The sequence below is a fragment of the Lissotriton vulgaris genome, chromosome 1_1, assembly GCF_964263255.1.
Source record: "Lissotriton vulgaris chromosome 1_1, aLisVul1.2, whole genome shotgun sequence".
Taxonomy (NCBI): domain Eukaryota; kingdom Metazoa; phylum Chordata; class Amphibia; order Caudata; family Salamandridae; genus Lissotriton; species Lissotriton vulgaris.
This window is the reverse complement of record NC_141685.1, coordinates 1,656,494,640-1,656,512,071: the sequence shown is the minus strand read 5'-3', so window position 1 is coordinate 1,656,512,071 and position 17,432 is coordinate 1,656,494,640. Positions and strand designations below refer to the sequence as shown.

At 47.6% G+C, this 17,432-nt stretch overlaps 1 protein-coding gene across 9 annotated transcripts in view; it reads right to left on the bottom strand.

Moving 5' to 3' along the window:
* Window positions 1-17,432, bottom strand: part of IMPDH1 (inosine monophosphate dehydrogenase 1) — a 526,992-nt gene that overhangs the window by 239,992 nt on the left and 269,568 nt on the right. For all 9 annotated transcript variants that reach the window (XM_086918881.1, XM_086918878.1, XM_086918879.1 and 6 more), the window contains one exon: window positions 8,688-8,736. In XM_086918881.1, coding sequence (XP_086775007.1) covers window positions 8,688-8,736 — 49 coding nt within the window. The remainder of the gene's footprint in view (window positions 1-8,687; window positions 8,737-17,432) is intronic.

Below are 17,432 nucleotides of genomic sequence, written 5' to 3'. Positions count from 1 at the left end.
GGGACCAATAACATCAGTGCAGACTCTTGGCATTCACATCCGTCCAACCCCATTTTGAAATAGTGGCCTTCACAGGTACCATCAGCAGGGAAAGGGGCCAGGAAGAGACTGGCTTTCGGTAGTACATGTTATTTAAAAAAACAGCAGAACCAGCAGATCCTTTTAGTGGATCTTCATCCATTTGCCGTAACGACAGAAAGAAATTGATTACCCCCAATATGAACAGAAAGGGAGGGCACTAGGGCACTGTGGTGGGTAAATTTTGGTTCACAGGCTCACTTGAGTTTCCCTTTTTAATGTGCATGTTCTTAGGATTGGGCCAGCCATTAAAAAATGAATTTATCAAGATTGTTCAACTTAGTTTGAACTGCACTTTCTTTTTACCCATTTAAACACTTAGGATCTGAACGATAACATTTTTCCTGAAAACCTGAGCTATTCCTGACTTAGTTGTGAATTACTCCTGCATTTCTAGGAGTAAATTACTCCTGGATTTCTAGGAGTAAATTACATCTGCTCATGATTTGAAAATTGAGCTTTTGTACTTGCTTCACCAATGAAGCCACACTGGTGCACTATGGATGTTTGCGCCTTATATTTTTGTTGCAAGATGAAGCACCGAACACTGCCCTTTATTTATTGACATTTATAGAGCGCGGCGAATACCCGTGGGCGTCTCGGTGCTAATTAAGGGCATAGATCAGCAACTGGGGTAAAGAAGATATACAAGGCTATTGGTCAAATAACCACGTCTTTAGCCGTTTGCGGAATATGAACAGGGAGGGACTTGCTCGGATATGTGCAGGAAGGGTGTTCCAGAGTTTAGGGGCGGCAACCAGGAAACGCCTGTCGCCCCATGTGACTGTTCTAGTGCGAGGCACAGCCAAGAAGTTCTGATGAGAGTAACGAAGAGATCGGGTTGGAACATGGTAATTCTCTTTTCTATCCCTTGAGAGTGTAGACCATTTTCTTAACTGGGGGTAGAACTTTATCAGCGCTCTTAGGACAGAAGGATCTCTAGTAGGAATAATCAGAAGCTTCATTTCTGGTGTTGCCAAGCTAAGCAAGCTTAAGCCAAAGAGCACACAACCACTGAACTAAAAACCTTAATAATGAACATTTGCAACACAAGGACAGCTTGTAGTTTTAAAGCTTGCTGTCTCCATGCTCAGTGAGCTCAAAACAGCGCAGCTCATGCTAAACAAGCATTGGAAATGCAATAGGTCTCGCAGCATTAGAGTTAGTGCTTTTAGAATTGTTTATGGGTTTTTGTGTAAGTCTTTAGCATTTTTGTTTCCTGTAGCCAATGCTAAAGAATTAAAAAAAAAAGCCATAAACATTTCTAAAAGCTCTAACTCAAATGCTCCGAGACCTATTGCACTGTGTGAGGGTGAGGGGTTGAGGGTGAGTGAGGGTGGGTGAGGGTGAGTGAGGGTGAGTGAGGGGTTGAGGGTGAGTGAGGGGTTGAGGGTGAGGGGTTGAGGGTGAGTGAGAGTGAGGGTGAGTGAGGGTGAGAGTGAGTGAGGGTGAGGGTGAGTGAGGGTGAGTGAGGGTGAGGGTGAGGGTGGGTGAGGGTGAGGGTGAGTGAGGGTGAGTGAGGGTGAGTGAGGGTGAGTGAGGGTGAGGGGTTGAGGGGTTGAGGGTGAGAGGGTGAGTGAGGGGTTGAGGGTGAGTGAGGGTGAGGGTGAGTTAGGGTGAGGGGTTGAGGGTGAGGGGTTGAGGGTGAGTGAGGATGAGTGAGAGTGAGGGTGAGTGAGGGGTTGAGGGTGAGTGAGGGTGAGGGAGGGTGAGTGAGGGTGAGGGAGGGTGAGTGAGGGTGAGTGAGGGTGAGGGTGAGTGAGGGTGAGGGTGAGTGAGGGGTTGAGTGTGAGTGGGGTTGAGTGTGAGTGAGGGTGAGTGAGGGTGAGGGGTTGAGGGTGAGTGAGGGTGAGTGAGGGTGAGGTTGAGGTGTTGAGGGTGAGTGAGGGTGAGTGAGGGTGAGGGCGAGTGAGGGCGAGTGAGGGTGAGTGAGGGTGAGGGCGAGTGAGGGTGAGTGAGGTGTTGAGGGTGAGGGTGAGGGTGAGTGAGGGTGAGGGCGAGTGAGGGTGAGTGAGGTGTTGAGGGTGAGTGAGGGTGAGGGTGAGTGAGGGTGAGGGGTTTTGGGTGAGTGAGGGGGAGTAGTTGAGGCTGAGTGAGAGTGAGGGTGAGTGAGGGGTGGTGAGTGAGTGAGGGTGAGGGGTTGAGGGTGAGTGAGGGTGGGTGAGGGGTTGAGGGTGAGTGAGGATGAGTGAGAGTGAGGGTGAGTGAGGGGTTGAGGGTGAGGGTTTGAGGGTGAGGGGTTGAGGGTGAGGGGTTGAGGGTGAGTGAGGGTGAGTGAGGGTGAGGGGTTGAGGGTGAGTGAGGGTGAGTGAGGGTGAGTGAGGGGTTGAGGGTGGGTGAGGGTGAGTGAGGGGTTGAGGGTGAGGGGTTGAGGGTGAGTGAGTGAGTGAGGGTGAGGGTTTGAGGGTGAGGGTGGGTGAGGGGTTGAGGGTGAGTGAGGATGAGTGAGTGAGGGCATTTCCATCGCCAGCGGGCAGCCGGGGACGCAAAAAGGGGAGGGGCGAGGTACACAGCCACACATGCAGACAAAGGGTGCACTTCCTGACACATAACAGGTTCTGATGCCCGGGGCTGCAGTTTTCTGCCAGGTTTCATCTACACCGCTTACAAAGCCAATGCCTGGACTCTGATGCGGCCTGCAGCTGAACGGGGCTCGGGAAGTTTTGTGTTCTGCTACTGGAGCAGCCAAGCTGGGCTGCGGTTTCAATTCGGAAAACTGGAGCAAATGTTTATGTGATAAATTGCACCAAACCTAACACCCATGGCAATTAAACTCAGCCCCGCTCGCACGCAAATGCCATGTACGGAATTAACGGTAAATCACCACGAAGGTTGTGTTTAGAGAGAAAGAAAGGGGCGTCTGTTCTCCCCAGCACAGGGGGGGCAGCACGGCCTCATACTGAGAGCCCTGTGAGCCACACGAGAAAGACTGGCAACAAATCACCTATGAGAAACCATGCACAACCACCGCATAATTACATATGCTCTATAAAAAACCTACCTACAAATCAAAAAGGATTTTAGCAGCTAGTACCCAACAGGCGGGATCTATCAAGGTCCCAACATTAAGATCTGTAAATGAGTTACAAAAAAGCGTGCTATGACAGGATATATCGAACAGGAAAACAGAAAAACCACCCTGAGTTACCAGGACGCTCTTCGCTGTCCTCAGATGAACATCTCCCCTTATGAAGTTCCTGTATTGTAAGTGCCAGCGGGGCAGTTCAATACCAGAGTTTAAGACGGTCACATAAAATGCATTTAGATACAATAACACGAAATGGTACTTATTGATATAGTCAATATTAGTCTCAACAGTGTGTGAATGTTTCTGTGCTTTTCGAGAGGAGCAATGTTTTTTTAAACCAAGAACTAGTTCATTTTAATCTGAGAAAGCTCACCTGAAGGGCACGTCTTGGGAAGGCGAGGCTGCTTGCGCCACTAATGATTCCAGAAATATACCCATCTAGTTACCAGCTTTACATGGTAACGAGACAATACAAGCCGCAACTTCACCGAGCCTGAAAGGGCCCCTTCTGGCTGCAGTAATACCCTCCGCGAAGTACCTGGGTGACCTTTCGCTTGCAGTCAGTGTGTATTAATTATAAAGCGCCTGCCAACCCATTCTAATCAATGCAAACCCAGCTCCAGTTTCTCCAGCGGTGAGACAAAAAAATGTTTTGCCGCGTTACACTCCAACAAAGCACGGCTCTCCTGGCCAGACACAGCCTGGAGCGGGCTATTGCTGCCATTGCAACTAGAGCACACTAAATTGCCTCTTATTTGTTACCATCCATAATTGATGGACAGATTGAAATATAGCTGCCGCTGTATCACGGAGCGGGTCTACTGAAAGGATGGGGGAGGGTGGGAAGCTGTAATGCTCGGTTTGCTCCTGCACTAAATATTTCCTTGCAGAGACGCGGCTCGGAGGTGGAGCCCCTCGGAGGGAAGGCAGTGGTGAGGGGTGGTCGCCAACGGGTGCACGGAACAGTATTACATACACTCTTTTCCTTCTCTGAGGGACTTGTCTTGGAGGTGCAGCCCCAATGAAGGGAGGAAAGAGCTGAGGGATAGGAGAACGGTAGGGCCTGGTGAATAGAGCTAGAACGTTTAGTCTGCTTTTTGCACTACACCACTCCATGCAGCGACAAGTCCTGGGGGTAAAGCCGGTGGGAGGGGGAAGAGGGCATAGTTGTGAGGGGGCGGGGAGGGCCCGGTGTAGTGCGGGAAAGGCAGGGAGCGGTGATGCTCAGTCTTAATTCCTCATCACTCTCTTCTCTGCGGGGGCAAGTCTTGGAGGTGGAACCCCAGGGAGAGAGGGGCGCGCACAGATGGGGAGGGAATGGTGTGGAGGGCCTCGGAAAAGTAGGGAAGGGACAGGAAGATGTAAAGTACAGTCTCTTTTCTGCACCCTGTCATTCCTTCTAAAGTCAAAGCTTAGAGATGGAGCCCACGGAAGGGAAGAGGCACAGAGCTGGAGAGCAAGTTGTGGATAAATGAGATTCACTTTCTGATTTTTCCTCCTGCCAATTTTAGAGAACAGAGACTCTCGCACAACAATCTATTTATAGTCTAAAGCATGCCCTGCCTCACCTTGTCCACTTTGTGGTAGCAGATCAAGCCGTCTGGGCCAAGAAAGAATGTGGAATGAGCATCATAGCATCTGTAAAACAACAAGCCTTTCACCGTAACACGGCGGGCAGGGGAGGGGGCGGGCAGGGGAGGGGGCGGAGAGGGGAGAGGTGCGACACGGCAGGAAGACGGAAGGAAGAGAGGGGAGGGGGAGGAGAAATGCGACACGGCGGGAGGGGGCGGGCAGGGGAGGGGGCGGAGAGGGGAGAGGTGCGACACGGCAGGAAGACGGAAGGAAGAGAGGGGAGGGGGAGGAGAAATGCGACACGGCGGGAGGGGGCGGAGGGGTAAACAAAGACGGACGTGCACGCGCACGCGCTTTTAAGGTCAATGCGCATGCGCATAAGCTCAATGCGCATGCGCATTGACCTTAAAAGTCACGGGCACTGCAAGGAACCGCCACGATTCCTTGCAGTGTGGATAAAGAGTGGATAACTCGCAATACTCTCGCCTTGCTCGATGCGCATGCGCATCGACAGGCGAGACCTAAAAAGGTATTCAGTTGCTGTTTTTACCAACTTAAAAACATCACATGTATACATACACTGGTTTACTCATCCTGGGACTAGGATTTGGACCCACGCCCTGTCGCAATAACATTTCCCGTCCTGCTCAGCACTTAGTTCTCAATGTGTTTACCCAACTTTACAAGAAAAAAGTATTTAGGTCAACTGAGGTAACACCTGCACTGGCAGCGAGAACACCTGAGGCCCCCTGAATGAAAGGGCTGCACGTCACTTAGATCAAGTTATTTAAAGGGAAAAAACGGCACAGACAGGCTGATGGGCTGGTTTCTGAATGATAACAGTATCGCAATTATCTAAGCACCGACAGAATAGGGTCATGCCCTGAAAACTGGCATCAGGCAAGGAACAAATTGTACATGTGCCTTGGATGAAACAGCACATCGCCGACACCAGGCCTCTCCATGCTTCTGGGGCATGTAATTTAAATCCCGTAGCTTACATTCTCTTACCATTAAGATTTGTTTTTCACCATTTTAAAATGAAACTGACAGAGCATGCAGAAGCTTTCTAGCACACAAACACTCAATTACTGGATGAAGTATTACAACAAATTGTTGCAGCGGACAATTTAAGCAAAGCATCGTCCTACTACATACATGTTCAAATATTTTAAAACATGGGTCTTACTCAGACTCAAACAATGCCTCAATGAGAAAACAGTATAGAACATGCTGTGCATTTACAGTTGACGATTGATAAATATCAGCCACCCAAGCTAGCAGTTGATCTGGAAACCGTTGAAACCTGACATGTGGTATGAGAGTAATTCTAAGATGAAAATTCCCTCCATGACGTCACATAATATGGGAGAATAACAACAAAAAACGGATGCGGTTGAAAGGGACTATTCACGGGGACAACACCTGAACAATACAGTAACTAAACACAAATGGACTGGGTTTGAGGTTAAAAAAAACTGTTAAATCAGTAAGAATTATTTTCTCAGGAGAAATGTCTATTCTTTATCAACACCACAAACTGGCCGACACATGTTTCACGACATACATGTCGCTTCATCAGGGTCTCAAACAATATAAATTTCTTTTCAACATGCCATTTCAGTTCTTCTTCCTCCAAAATCAACTTCGATGAATGAGAACATTTTCAGATAAATCAACTTTTCCTTTATGAGCAAAACTATATACAAAAGATTGGTGGTAGTGTTTCTCTAGACGAGAAAACGTCCGCACATGCTGTAAATACCGATTCTCACTCGAATTTTTTTTTTCGTGAAATATTGATGAGGCAATAGTATAAATAGTATCATAAGAGGTGCACTGAAAACCTGATAAACACCCACCACCAGGGGTGTTGAACAAAGCAACAAGTGCTAATATCAAGAACCTAGGAAAACCAGGTCAGTCAAGCACTCTCTAGATTGCTCTTACTAGAAAAGGTTTTTTGGGCTATGATTAATGTACAGTATTGGTTTTGATTGAACTATTTGGTTAGATGATAGTTTTTCACTACTTTCAATAGTAAGTTCATTTGCAGTTCATGGGCTTCAAAGTATAGATCCAAGACAGACTTACTTCAAAATCTTTATTTTCAAACGCATTAAAAGTTTTCCAGCTTGCACCGCCGACACGTGTTTGCTAGCAGTGGAGATTCTCCCCCGATGCCGGTGTACATGAGACTTATCAAGGTCCATGAATATGACTGTGGGAACATTTGAATAATCTCCATGAAGCAAGTCGCTCAATTTGATAAAGACCAATTTCTATGACAGTCTTCTGTACAGGGATGTATACTTTGGACACTATACTACAAGACGTGTAGGGTGACTTTTACCCTAGGATCCGATCTTCTTTTCGAATCCACTTGGATACATATTAACTGCAGCACCATTTACTCCACCTACCATCACTTTAATGAATAAGACCCTTCCGACCATAACATCTGATAAGAATATTTATTGCCTTGAAAAAGTCTCTAAGAGACGAAACACGTGTCGGCGGTGCAAGCTGGAAAACTTTTAATGTGTTTGAAAATAAAGATTTTGAAGTACAACGTCTGTCTTGGATCCATACTTTGAAGCCCATGAACTGCAAATGAACTTACTATTGAAAGTAGTGAAAAACTATCTAACCAAATAGTTCTATCAAAACCAATACTGTACATTAATCATAGCCAAAAAAAAAACTTTTTCTAGTAAGAGCAATCTAGAGCGTGCTTGACTGACCTACAATTTAGTTTTGCTCATGAACCTAGGAAAACCAGGACGCAGATTATCTTGTAGTGAAATAAGTGCTTAATGTTTCATCATGGCGAACTTAACACGAAGTGTTCTAGTTGGGCGTATATTGCGTTAATCTGGTCATGTAACATGGTTTGACAGAATAGTGCATAAATTGTGCTTAAATTACAATTAATCAGAGGTCCATGAATTTAGTAATGCATGACTCAAGTGGACCTTGCTTAACTAATATGCAAATATCTTGCAAAGTGGGCTGTTTACAAGTTAAAAACATGGACCCCCATCTCTCCTCCCCCCCCCCCCCACCCCCACCCCCCTCGTTGCAATCTCTCCGTGACCCAAAACAAGGTGTCTCCTCCGTTTCATTTGCCCCTACCATGGGCCATTGCTCTGAAGACCAAAGCAACCACGGCCCAGCAAGTGTGCACTGGACCGTCATGCAAGGAAGGATCATAAAACAGTGCAATGGTTAAGCACCAAACAAAGGCTGCTTGGGAACTAATACAGGCTTCAAGTGATGTTATCACTTGGCGCTCAACTGAGACAAAGATGTATTCTTCTTTAGAGGTAATGTAAAGGTGTTACAAGTAGAGTTTGAGAATGTCCTTTTAATGGGCACATTTAAAAACTCTTCTACGTATAGCCGGGTTACTTATTACTAAAATATCTAGATCTGCATAATGATTTACATATGCACGGTGCTTTTTTGCCACAGGCTGGACCTCGTAGCACAATAAATACACAAGTCATTCACCACTACAGCAAGCAGGATTCAAGTCTGTGACAGCCTGGTTCTAAATCGATATCTGCACAGACACATTAGCTAACTGAGATTTCATTTTTTATAATAAAAAATAGTACATTTTCCGCCATTTTGTTTAACTTGCAGTTACTTTCATTTAAGATGTGTATGCTTTTCTTTTTATATTCAATTACCAGAAGGTCAAAAATGACAATAGCTACTGATTATTTTTTGTTTTTTTTAGCCTACTTTATGATCCCACCACCTCATGCCCGACAGAACACTTCGGATTACAGTTCTACACTTTTTATGCACTCAATCTCTGCATGTAAATAAGACAGCCTGGTGACGTGCCAAATCGACAAGGACGCATTTCCAGGCCATCTTCATTTAGAACACCTGCAGAAGCATTTGTGACACCCTAGAAATGGAATCACGGCCCCCTTGGTGTCAGCATGTGCAAGAAGCCAGCGAAAAAAACATAGAATACAGCGCAAATTTTACTCACCACTTCATCCGCTGTAAAGTCAATAAACCCAGGCAAAATCAAGAAATCACTGAAAGAGAAGCAAACAGGAATATTCATTAATTTAATGCATTTTAGCATCTTTGTTACAAGGAGTGCAATTTAAACAAGCATTTGCAATGCAATAGGTTTCGCATTAGGAAAGTTTGAGCTATTGGTCTTGTAAATGGCAATTTTTTATTTATGTGTTGGTTTTGAAAATAGCGACATTAATAGCTTTGTCATTTACAATGCCAATACTTTTTAACTTTTGCAAATGTGACACCTATAGCATTGGTAATGCAACCTGTTTTGTATTTACGTGACTTAGATGTATTGATATTACAAATAACAATGGCTTTTAATTTTTTTAAATAATACTTAAATAAAAGTTATTGTAATTTATAAATGGCAATAGCTTAAACTTTTGTAAATAACTTTTGTGAAGATTATGTTCAGTGTATTTTATTGTGACGAAAATCCAAGAACAAGTTCAAGTTTGCCATTTGTATAGCGCCCTATATACCGAGAGGGTCTCAAGGCGCTTGAGGGAGGGAGGTGCTTCACTAATCGAATATCCAAGTTTTCAGTTGTTTTCTGAAGGAGAGATGGTTCTGTGCAAGGCGGAGGTGGGTGGGGAGAGAATTCCAGGTTTTGGCCGCTAAGTAGGAGAAGGATCTTCCCCCCCATGGTGGATTTGTGGATGCGTGGAATTGCGGCGAGGGCTTGAGTGGATGATCGTAGTTGGCGGGTGGGGGTGTAAAAGGACAGGCGCGTGTTGAGGCAATCGGGTCCTAGGTCGTAGAGAGCTTTGTGTGCGTGGGTGAGGAGACGGAATGTTATGCTCTTGTTGACGGGGAGCCAGTGGAGGTCTTTCAGGTGACCGGAGATGTGAGCTTGGTGTGGGATGTCTAGTAGGAGTCTGGCTGAGGCGTTTTGGAAGCGTTGGAGTTTTTTCTGTAGTTTGGCTGTGGTTCCGGCGTAGAGGGTGTTTCCGTAGTCCAGTCGGCTAGTGACCAGTGCGTGGGTGACCGTTTTTCTCGTTTCATCGGGGATCCAACGGAAGATTTTTTTTGAGCATGCATAGGATGTTTAAGCACAATGACGACGGCGTTGACTTGTCTGGTCATCGAGAGGGAGGAGTCCAGAATGAAGCCCAGGCTACGTGCGTGGTCCATAGGTATGGGTGCGCTTCCCAGGGCCGGTGGCCACCATGAGTCGTCCCAGGCGGAGGGGGATGAACCTAAGAGGAGGACTTCCGTTTTGTCCGAGTTCAGTTTTAGATGGCTGTTCTTCATCCACTCGGCTACTGCTTTCATTCCTTCGTGTAGGTTGGTTTTGGCGGTGTTTGGGTCTTTGGTGAGGGAGAGGATCAGCTGTGTGTCATCGGCGTAGGAGATGATGTTGAGGTTGTGTTGGCGCGCGATGGATGCGAGGGGACTCATGTATACGTTGAAGAGGGTGGGACTGAGAGATGATCCTTGTGGTACGCCGCAGATGACTTCGGTGGCCTCTGATCTGAAAGGGGGGAGGTGGACTCTCTGGGTTCTTCCTGCGAGGAACGAGATGATCCAGTCCAATGCTTTTCCTTGTATTCCGACGTTGCTTAGGCGTTTAATAAGGGTGTTATGACAGACTGTGTCGAAGGCTGCGGAGAGGTCAAGTAGGATGAGGGCGACAGTTTCCCCGTTGTCCAGAAGTGTTCGAATGTCGTCTGTTGCTGCGATGAGGGCGGTCTCGGTGCTGTGTTTGGCTCGGAAGCCGGACTGTGAAGGTTCGAGGGATTTGTTGGATTCGAGGAAGGCGGCAAGTTGACTGTTGACAGCTTTCTCAATGACTTTGGCAGGGAATGGGAGGAGCGAGATGGGCGGTAGAACAGAAGTGAAATATTAACATCTTTTTGTGACATTTGTAATAAAGCTTGAAACATTGAGAGAACACATTTGAACCAGTTGTTGAATGGTTGCACAGATTGATGCTGTGGTGGCGCTGAGTGATGCTGTGGTGGTGCGATAGAGAGCTAGGGCGAGGGCGATAGAGAGAGAGGGCGAGGGCGATAGAGAGAGAGGGCGAGGGCGATAGAGAGAGAGGGCGAGGGCGATAGAGAGAGAGGGCGAGGGCGATAGAGAGAGAGGGCGAGGGCGATAGAGAGAGAGGGCGAGGGCGATAGAGAGAGAGGGCGAGGGCGATAGAGAGAGAGGGCGAGGGCGATAGAGAGAGAGGGCGAGGGCGATAGAGAGAGAGGGCGAGGGCGATAGAGAGAGAGGGCGAGGGCGAGGGCGATAGAGAGAGAGGGCGAGGGCGAGGGCGATAGAGAGAGAGAGAGAGGGCGAGGGCGATAGAGAGAGAGAGAGAGGGCGAGGGCGATAGAGAGAGAGAGAGAGGGCGAGGGCGATAGAGAGAGAGAGAGAGGGCGAGGGCGATAGAGAGAGAGAGGGTGAGGGCGATAGAGAGAGAGAGAGCTAGAGTGAGGGCGATAGATAGAGAGAGAGCTAGAGTGAGGGCGATAGATAGATAGATAGCTAGAGTGAGGGCGATAGATAGATAGATAGCTAGAGTGAGGGCGATAGATAGAGAGAGAGCTAGAGTGAGGGCGATAGATAGATAGCTAGAGTGAGGGCGATAGATAGAGAGAGAGCTAGAGTGAGGGCGATAGATAGAGAGAGAGCTAGAGTGAGGGCGATAGATAGAGAGAGAGCTAGAGTGAGGGCGATAGAGAGAGAGCTAGAGTGAGGGCGATAGAGAGAGAGCTAGAGTGAGGGCGATAGATAGATAGAGAGCTAGAGTGAGGGCGATAGATAGATAGATAGCTAGAGTGAGGGCGATAGATAGAGAGAGAGCTAGAGTGAGGGCGATAGATAGATAGCTAGAGTGAGGGCGATAGATAGAGAGAGAGCTAGAGTGAGGGCGATAGATAGAGAGAGAGCTAGAGTGAGGGCGATAGATAGAGAGCTAGAGTGAGGGCGATAGATAGAGAGAGAGCTAGAGTGAGGGCGATAGATAGAGAGAGAGCTAGAGTGAGGGCGATAGATAGAGAGAGCTAGAGTGAGGGCGATAGATAGAGAGAGAGCTAGAGTGAGGGCGATAGATAGAGAGAGAGCTAGAGTGAGGGCGATAGATAGATAGCTAGAGTGAGGGCGATAGATAGATAGCTAGAGTGAGGGCGATAGAGAGAGAGCTAGAGTGAGGGCGATAGAGAGAGAGCTAGAGTGAGGGCGATAGAGAGAGAGCTAGAGTGAGGGCGATAGAGAGAGAGCTAGAGTGAGGGCGATAGAGAGAGAGCTAGAGTGAGGGCGATAGATAGAGAGAGAGCTAGAGTGAGGGCGATAGATAGAGAGAGAGCTAGAGTGAGGGCGATAGATAGAGAGAGCTAGAGTGAGGGCGATAGATAGAGAGAGAGCTAGAGTGAGGGCGATAGATAGATAGATAGCTAGAGTGAAGGCGATAGATAGATAGATAGATAGCTAGAGTGAGGGCGATAGATAGAGAGAGAGCTAGAGTGAGGGCGATAGATAGAGAGAGAGCTAGAGTGAGGGCGATAGATAGATAGATAGCTAGAGTGAGGGCGATAGATAGATAGATAGCTAGAGTGAGGGCGATAGATAGATAGATAGCTAGAGTGAGGGCGATAGATAGATAGCTAGAGTGAGGGCGATAGATAGATAGCTAGAGTGAGGGCGATAGATAGAGAGAGAGCTAGAGTGAGGGCGATAGAGAGAGAGCTAGAGTGAGGGCGATAGAGAGAGAGCTAGAGTGAGGGCGATAGATAGAGAGAGAGCTAGAGTGAGGGCGATAGATAGAGAGAGAGCTAGAGTGAGGGCGATAGATAGAGAGAGAGCTAGAGTGAGGGCGATAGATAGAGAGAGAGCTAGAGTGAGGGCGATAGATAGAGAGAGAGCTAGAGTGAGGGCGATAGATAGAGAGAGCTAGAGTGAGGGCGATAGATAGAGAGAGAGCTAGAGTGAGGGCGATAGATAGAGAGAGAGCTAGAGTGAGGGCGATAGATAGATAGCTAGAGTGAGGGCGATAGATAGATAGCTAGAGTGAGGGCGATAGAGAGAGAGCTAGAGTGAGGGCGATAGAGAGAGAGCTAGAGTGAGGGCGATAGAGAGAGAGCTAGAGTGAGGGCGATAGAGAGAGAGCTAGAGTGAGGGCGATAGAGAGAGAGCTAGAGTGAGGGCGATAGATAGAGAGAGAGCTAGAGTGAGGGCGATAGATAGAGAGAGAGCTAGAGTGAGGGCGATAGATAGAGAGAGAGCTAGAGTGAGGGCGATAGATAGAGAGAGAGCTAGAGTGAGGGCGATAGATAGAGAGAGAGCTAGAGTGAGGGCGATAGATAGAGAGAGAGCTAGAGTGAGGGCGATAGATAGAGAGAGAGCTAGAGTGAGGGCGATAGATAGATAGATAGCTAGAGTGAGGGCGATATATAGATAGCTAGAGTGAGGGCGATATATAGATAGCTAGAGTGAGGGCGATAGATAGATAGCTAGAGTGAGGGCGATAGATAGATAGCTAGAGTGAGGGCGATAGATAGATAGCTAGAGTGAGGGCGATAGATAGATAGCTAGAGTGAGGGCGATAGATAGAGAGAGAGCTAGAGTGAGGGCGATAGATAGAGAGAGAGCTAGAGTGAGGGCGATAGATAGAGAGAGAGCTAGAGTGAGGGCGATAGATAGAGAGAGAGCTAGAGTGAGGGCGATAGATAGAGAGAGAGCTAGAGTGAGGGCGATAGATAGAGAGAGAGCTAGAGTGAGGGCGATAGATAGAGAGAGCTAGAGTGAGGGCGATAGATAGAGAGAGAGCTAGAGTGAGGGCGATAGATAGAGAGAGAGCTAGAGTGAGGGCGATAGATAGAGAGAGAGCTAGAGTGAGGGCGATAGATAGAGAGAGAGCTAGAGTGAGGGCGATAGATAGAGAGAGAGCTAGAGTGAGGGCGATAGATAGAGAGAGAGCTAGAGTGAGGGCGAAAGATAGAGAGAGAGCTAGAGTGAGGGCGATAGATAGATAGATAGCTAGAGTGAGGGCGATAGATAGAGAGAGAGCTAGAGTGAGGGCGATAGATAGAGAGAGAGCTAGAGTGAGGGCGATAGATAGAGAGAGAGCTAGAGTGAGGGCGATAGATAGAGAGAGAGCTAGAGTGAGGGCGATAGATAGAGAGAGAGCTAGAGTGAGGGCGATAGAGAGAGAGCTAGAGTGAGGGCGATAGAGAGAGAGCTAGAGTGAGGGCGATAGAGAGAGAGCTAGAGTGAGGGCGATAGATAGATAGAGAGCTAGAGTGAGGGCGATAGATAGATAGATAGCTAGAGTGAGGGCGATAGATAGAGAGAGAGCTAGAGTGAGGGCGATAGATAGATAGCTAGAGTGAGGGCGATAGATAGAGAGAGAGCTAGAGTGAGGGCGATAGATAGAGAGAGAGCTAGAGTGAGGGCGATAGATAGAGAGAGAGCTAGAGTGAGGGCGATAGAGAGAGAGAGAGCTAGAGTGAGGGCGATCGATAGAGAGAGAGCTAGAGTGAGGGCGATAGATAGATAGATAGCTAGAGTGAGGGCGATAGATAGAGAGAGAGCTAGAGTGAGGGCGATAGATAGAGAGAGAGCTAGAGTGAGGGCGATAGATAGAGAGAGAGCTAGAGTGAGGGCGATAGAGAGAGAGCTAGAGTGAGGGCGATAGATAGAGAGATAGCTAGAGTGAGGGCGATAGATAGATAGATAGCTAGAGTGAGGGCGATAGATAGATAGAGTGAGGGCGATAGATAGATAGATAGCTAGAGTGAGGGCGATAGATAGATAGCTAGAGTGAGGGCGATAGAGAGAGAGCTAGAGTGAGGGCGATAGATAGAGAGAGAGCTAGAGTGAGGGCGATAGATAGAGAGAGAGCTAGAGTGAGGGCGATAGATAGAGAGAGAGCTAGAGTGAGGGCGATAGATAGAGAGAGAGCTAGAGTGAGGGCGATAGATAGAGAGAGAGCTAGAGTGAGGGCGATAGATAGATAGCTAGAGTGAGGGCGATAGATAGATAGCTAGAGTGAGGGCGATAGACAGAGAGCTAGAGTGAGGGCGATAGAGAGAGAGCTAGAGTGAGGGCGATAGAGAGAGAGCTAGAGTGAGGGCGATAGATAGAGAGAGAGCTAGAGTGAGGGCGATAGATAGAGAGAGAGCTAGAGTGAGGGCGATAGATAGAGAGAGAGCTAGAGTGAGGGCGATAGATAGAGAGAGAGCTAGAGTGAGGGCGATAGATAGAGAGAGAGCTAGAGTGAGGGCGATAGATAGATAGATAGCTAGAGTGAGGGCGATAGATAGATAGATAGATAGCTAGAGTGAGGGCGATATATAGAGAGCTAGAGTGAGGGCGATATATAGATAGCTAGAGTGAGGGCGATAGATAGATAGCTAGAGTGAGGGCGATAGATAGATAGCTAGAGTGAGGGCGATAGATAGATAGCTAGAGTGAGGGCGATAGATAGATAGCTAGAGTGAGGGCGATAGACAGAGAGCTAGAGTGAGGGCGATAGACAGAGAGCTAGAGTGAGGGCGAGAGAGAGCTAGAGTGAGGGCGATAGAGAGAGAGCTAGAGTGAGGGCGATAGATAGAGAGAGAGCTAGAGTGAGGGCGATAGATAGAGAGAGAGCTAGAGTGAGGGCGATAGATAGAGAGAGAGCTAGAGTGAGGGCGATAGATAGAGAGAGAGCTAGAGTGAGGGCGATAGATAGAGAGAGAGCTAGAGTGAGGGCGATAGATAGATAGATAGCTAGAGTGAGGGCGATAGATAGATAGATAGATAGCTAGAGTGAGGGCGATATATAGAGAGCTAGAGTGAGGGCGATATATAGATAGCTAGAGTGAGGGCGATATATAGATAGCTAGAGTGAGGGCGATAGATAGATAGCTAGAGTGAGGGCGATAGATAGATAGCTAGAGTGAGGGCGATAGATAGATAGCTAGAGTGAGGGCGATAGATAGATAGCTAGAGTGAGGGCGATAGATAGATAGCTAGAGTGAGGGCGATAGATAGATAGCTAGAGTGAGGGCGATAGATAGATAGCTAGATAGCTAGAGTGAGGGCGATAGATAGATAGAGAGAGAGCTAGAGTGAGGGCGATAGATAGAGAGAGAGCTAGAGTGAGGGCGATAGATAGAGAGAGAGCTAGAGTGAGGGCGATAGATAGAGAGAGAGCTAGAGTGAGGGCGATAGATAGAGAGAGAGCTAGAGTGAGGGCGATAGATAGAGAGAGAGAGAGCTAGAGTGAGGGCGATAGATAGATAGAGAGAGAGCTAGAGTGAGGGCGATAGATAGATAGATAGATAGCTAGAGTGAGGGCGATAGATAGATAGCTAGAGTGAGGGCGATAGATAGAGAGAGAGCTAGAGTGAGGGCGATAGATAGAGAGAGAGCTAGAGTGAGGGCGATAGATAGAGAGAGAGCTAGAGTGAGGGCGATAGATAGAGAGAGAGCTAGAGTGAGGGCGATAGATAGAGAGAGAGCTAGAGTGAGGGCGATAGATAGAGAGAGAGCTAGAGTGAGGGCGATAGATAGAGAGAGAGCTAGAGTGAGGGCGATAGATAGAGAGAGAGCTAGAGTGAGGGCGATAGATAGAGAGAGAGCTAGAGTGAGGGCGATAGATAGATAGATAGCTAGAGTGAGGGCGATAGATAGAGAGAGAGCTAGAGTGAGGGCGATAGATAGAGAGAGAGCTAGAGTGAGGGCGATAGATAGAGAGAGAGCTAGAGTGAGGGCGATAGATAGAGAGAGAGCTAGAGTGAGGGCGATAGATAGATAGATAGCTAGAGTGAGGGCGATAGATAGATAGAGTGAGGGCGATAGATAGATAGATAGCTAGAGTGAGGGCGATAGATAGATAGCTAGAGTGAGGGCGATAGATAGATAGCTAGAGTGAGGGCGATAGATAGATAGCTAGAGTGAGGGCGATAGATAGATAGCTAGAGTGAGGGCGATAGATAGATAGAGTGAGGGCGATAGATAGATAGAGTGAGGGCGATAGATAGATAGAGTGAGGGCGATAGATAGATAGATAGCTAGAGTGAGGGCGATAGATAGAGAGAGAGCTAGAGTGAGGGCGATAGATAGAGAGAGAGCTAGAGTGAGGGCGATAGATAGAGAGAGAGCTAGAGTGAGGGCGATAGATAGAGAGAGAGCTAGAGTGAGGGCGATAGATAGATAGATAGCTAGAGTGAGGGCGATAGATAGATAGATAGCTAGAGTGAGGGCGATATATAGATAGCTAGAGTGAGGGCGATAGAGAGAGCTAGAGTGAGGGCGATATATAGATAGCTAGAGTGAGGGCGATAGATAGATAGCTAGAGTGAGGGCGATAGATAGATAGCTAGAGTGAGGGCGATAGATAGATAGCTAGAGTGAGGGCGATAGATAGAGAGAGAGCTAGAGTGAGGGCGATAGATAGAGAGAGAGCTAGAGTGAGGGCGATAGATAGAGAGAGAGCTAGAGTGAGGGCGATAGATAGAGAGAGAGCTAGAGTGAGGGCGATAGATAGAGAGAGAGCTAGAGTGAGGGCGATCGATAGAGAGAGAGCTAGAGTGAGGGCGATAGATAGAGAGAGAGCTAGAGTGAGGGCGATAGATAGAGAGAGAGCTAGAGTGAGGGCGATAGATAGAGAGAGAGCTAGAGTGAGGGCGATAGAGAGAGAGCTAGAGTGAGGGCGATAGATAGAGAGATAGCTAGAGTGAGGGCGATAGATAGATAGATAGCTAGAGTGAGGGCGATAGATAGATAG